The sequence below is a fragment of the Otolemur garnettii genome, unplaced genomic scaffold (assembly GCF_000181295.1).
Source record: "Otolemur garnettii isolate 467f Iridium unplaced genomic scaffold, OtoGar3 scaffold00018, whole genome shotgun sequence".
Taxonomy (NCBI): Eukaryota; Metazoa; Chordata; class Mammalia; order Primates; family Galagidae; genus Otolemur; species Otolemur garnettii.
This window is the reverse complement of record NW_003852413.1, coordinates 7,160,147-7,164,377: the sequence shown is the minus strand read 5'-3', so window position 1 is coordinate 7,164,377 and position 4,231 is coordinate 7,160,147. Positions and strand designations below refer to the sequence as shown.

The 4,231-nt window shown below is 49.7% G+C and overlaps 2 protein-coding genes across 2 annotated transcripts in view; one reads left to right on the top strand and one right to left on the bottom strand.

Moving 5' to 3' along the window:
• The window catches only part of RAB37 (RAB37, member RAS oncogene family), a 60,331-nt gene that overhangs the window by 19,451 nt on the left and 36,649 nt on the right, over positions 1-4,231 (top strand). The gene's annotated exons all lie outside the window — the stretch shown is intronic.
• CD300LF (CD300 molecule like family member f) overlaps positions 1-4,231 on the bottom strand; it is a 23,417-nt gene that overhangs the window by 2,981 nt on the left and 16,205 nt on the right. Inside the window, exon 5 of the mRNA XM_023511160.1 lies at positions 291-496. Within this exon, the coding sequence (XP_023366928.1) occupies positions 291-496 (206 nt within the window). The remainder of the gene's footprint in view (positions 1-290; positions 497-4,231) is intronic.

Below are 4,231 nucleotides of genomic sequence, written 5' to 3'. Positions count from 1 at the left end.
GGCATTATCTATCTCTGCCACCGAGGGCCAAACCAGGAAACAGAGAGGGAAAAGAGTCAGAGAGAAGAGAAGGACAGGGACAGGCGGGCAAGGCAGACAGCTAGTGCCAAGACTCCCAGGGCTCACCTAAAGCTCCAGCCCCCCAGTGCCTTGGACTGCCGGCTTTCAGTGGCCTTTGGGACAGTGCCCCTTCCAGACTGGGTGGGTAATCCCTCAGACCAGACAGCCCCCAGATGACAACACTGGCTCCCCACCCTCTACCCAGCCCAGCCTCAGTCAGGTCCCCTCACCTTTCTTCTGCTTCTTCATCACCCTCCAAGCCAAGAGCGAGATGGCCACCAGGAGAAGCAGCACTATGGCAAAGATGAGGGGAAGGAGGATGCTGAGTCTCGTGATGCCAAGCCTAGGGACAACGGGAGGAGGCCCATGAACCCCAGACTCACCTCCTGCCCCTGAGCCCGATCCCACCCATCCAGTATGGGGGAGGGGCAAACACCTTATGACCCTCAGATCTGTGGTTTGCAGCCAGGGAACCCTCACTCCTGGGGGCCCTCAAGGATGGTTTTTAAAAAGAAGAAAGGGATTCCACAAGGTGGTTTCAGTGTGTCTAGAACTGTGGTTCTCAACCTCCCTAATGCTGCAGCCCTTTAATACAGTTCCTGTGGGTCGTGACCCACAGGTTGAGAACCACTGGTCTAGAAGCTTAAAAAAGATTGCATAGCAACAGGCTGCTGAAATGTCTCCCTGCTCCGACACTTGCTTTCTCTACCGGGTTGAATATCATCCTTCCCCCAAATCCACATCCACTCAGAACCTGAGAACGTGACCTATCCACAGATGCACTTAAGTTAAGCTGAGGTCATACTGGACTACGATGGGCCCTAATCCAATGACCAGTGTCCTTGTAAGAGAGAAAGTTGAACACACAGGCACACACAGGGAGAAGACCATGGAACAACAGAGGCAAAAATGGGAGTGACGCCACCCCAAACCAGGGAACACTGACAACTGCTGGCAACCACCAAAAGCTAGGACTGCCGTGTGGGACAGAATGTTCCCTTGAGCTCCAAGAAGGAACCAACCCCCTGATACCTCGATTTCAGGAGCCTGAGATAACCCATTTCTGTTGTTTTAAGCCACTCAATTTGTGATATTTTGTGACAGCAGCCACAGGGCAACAATGCACCCTACTTAGTCTGCCATCCCCAGAGCAGGCAAGGGATCCTTTGAGCCAAAAGTCAGAGCACCTCTTTCTTCTGCTCAAAATCCCAGGACAGCCCCACTTCATCCCCTGAGAGTGGCCAAGGCCAATAGTGGCCTCCACGTAACTCCCTCCCCCCTGCAAAAAAAAAAAAATCTCCCTCTTGTCTCACTGCTCTCAGCCGGGCCACACTGGGCTTCCTGCTGACCCTCCAATACTCCAGGCAGCCCCTACTAGGACCCTTGTCCAGATGTGCTTTTTCCAAGAACCATGTTCCTTCCAGAGCTCTGCAAGGCTCACCTCTTCCAGTCTCTGCTTAGGAACCATTCTCTCCACAAAACCCACTCTGACCGCCCTGGGTTTTTGTTGTTTTTTGTTTATTTATTTGTTTGTTTGTTTTTGGGACAGAATCTCATTCTGTTGCCCTGAGTAGCATCATGGCATCACCGTAGCTCATACTAACCTCAAACTCCTGGGCTCAAGCAATCCTCCTGCCTCAGCCTCCCAGGTAGGTGGGACTACAGTGCCTGCCACAACACCTGGCTAGTTTTTCTATTTTTAATAGAGACAGGGTCTCAATCTTGCTCAGGCTAGTCTCGAACTCCTGAGCTCAGGCAATCCACCTGTGTCAGCCCCCTGGAGTGCATGAGCCACTGCGCCTGACCTCCAATCACCCTGTTTAATTCTGCAAGCTACACACCTTGTCACTCATACCCCGCTCGATCTTTTTCATTCTTTCCCATAGCACATGTCACCTCCTCATCTAGAGGATTTGTTACTTATTCCTTACACTTACTGTCGGCTTCCCAGTCTAAGAGGTAAGCTGCGTGAGGAATGGGATTTTGGTCTGCGATTTTTGTTAATGTTTCCCAGGGCCTTGAACAGTGCCTGGCACATGATGTTGAATGAGTGATGGATGAATGAATGAATGACTCTACATTTAGCCTCCATGTGACTCCCCAGGCTAACCAAAATGCCAGAGTTGGCTTTGAGTCAACTGACTTTGAGCGTCAGTCCCCTCCCCACACCTGACTCTTTCCTATGGGCATCTAAACTTTCACCCTGGAACCCACTTTCTCTTCCCACCACCCACCTTTCTCCTCCCCTTCACAACCCGATTTCTTCAAAGATCTGTCCACACCTCTTAGCTACCTGCTTTCTTCTGTTCACTCCTCAAAACAGAGTCTGGCCTCTGCCCGTTCCTGCTGTTCTCTCTGCTCCCACCCACACACCAGTTCCCTCCTCAGGGATAAACCCAACAGGCACACCCAGGAGAACCTGTCGGCCAAAACGTCCTTCTTGGAAGCTCTTCCTGGGATTCAAGGCACAGTCCTCTCCTGGGTGCCTACCTCCCTCTCTGGCTGTTCTTCTCAATCTTCTTTGACAATTTATTCTTCTTCTAAATGTCCTGAGAAGGGGCTCCTTTGGGTCCACTCTCCACCTCTTTTTTAAGTCCCCCATCTCATGGCCAATGCTTTCCAGGTCTCTGTCTCCAGACTACTCTTTGAGCTCCAGACCATGTGCCACCTGGATACCTCCATCTAGGTGGGATCAAGTACTCCAAACTCATCTCTTCTCCCCATACCCACTCTCCTCAGCTCCCTCGCTCTCCTGATAGTCCCTTCTTCCAACCACTTGCCTGGACTAGAAATCTCAGCGTCATTTTTGACTCATCCCCCTCTTTCTTGCTCCACATCCTGTCAGCCACCATCATATCCTATCCCCATTATATCTTGAAAGTTTGACAATTTGGTCACTTCCCTCAAATCCCATGGCCACTACCCAAAGCTACCCACCTTGCTCAGACCATTGTGATGGCCCCTCACTCAACTCCCAGCCCCCAGCACACCTTTAGGACTGCAGCCAAGACTTCTCTGCTCGTAACCCTTCAAGGGCTCCCCGTTGTCTTCTAAATAAAATCCAAGCTTCTTGACCCAAAGTACAAGGCCCTTTGAGACCTGAGATCCTACTGGCCTCATAGCCTCATTCCCTGTCATTTCTCTGAAGCCAGCTGCTTCTCCCAGGGACATCTGGCTCCATCACCATGAGCGGCTTCACATTCCTCGGATTTTGGGTCTTTGCTGCAGCCCAGTCCCTGGTCTCCTCCTCTCCGTCTCCCCTGCATTCTCTTTCTCTCTTCCCGCTTTACCCCGCAATCTCTGTCTCATCCCTCCAGGAAGCACCAGCTAGCCCACCCTGTGCGACACAGGTGTGGCCTCACCTCCTGGATTCACCCTCTCTCTGCGCCTGTCATTACCATAATCACCCAATAGCTTGAGTGTGTCCCTCTGGTCTGTCATTTTTCTGTGTCCCCTTCAAATCCCTATGTTGAAGGCTCAACCCCAACACCTCAGAATGTGACTATATTTGGAGATAGGGTCTTTACAGAAGTAATTAAGGTTAAATGGGGGTGGGCCCTAGGCCAATAGACTGGTGTCATTAGAAGAAGAGGAGATTAGAACAGAAACACACACAGAGGGGCAGTGACCTCGTGAGGACACAGGGAGAAGGCAGCCGTCTGCAAGCCAAGGAGAGAGGCCGCAGGAGAAGTCCCCCTGCCGACATCTTCATCCTAGACTTCCAGCCTCCAGAAATGTAAGAAAACAAGTTTCTATTGTTTAAACCACCCAGACTGTGGCATTTTGTTAGGGCAGCCCAGGTAAACAAATAAAAGGGCTATCTGATTCATCACTAGAGTCACAGAAGTCAGAGAAATAAAGAAAGAGAAATAAATAAAGTCTCATCCAACAATTGTATCAACTCTATTTGACTTCATCAATGGTCTCTAGATTATAAGTACCCAGGGCAGAAACTTTGATTACTTTGTTCATCTTGTATCTCTTTGTATGCCCCAGAAGAAAGATAGGTATGAGTAGGTGCTCGATAATTATTTGTTGAATACATGAGTGAATTATGTATCTCATACTGATTGGAGGCCCTAATTGGTACTTATATCTGGCTTTGATTAATAAAATAAGGAAATGCCTTAGCTATTACTTATAAAAAAGCAGTTTGATTTAAAAAAAAAAA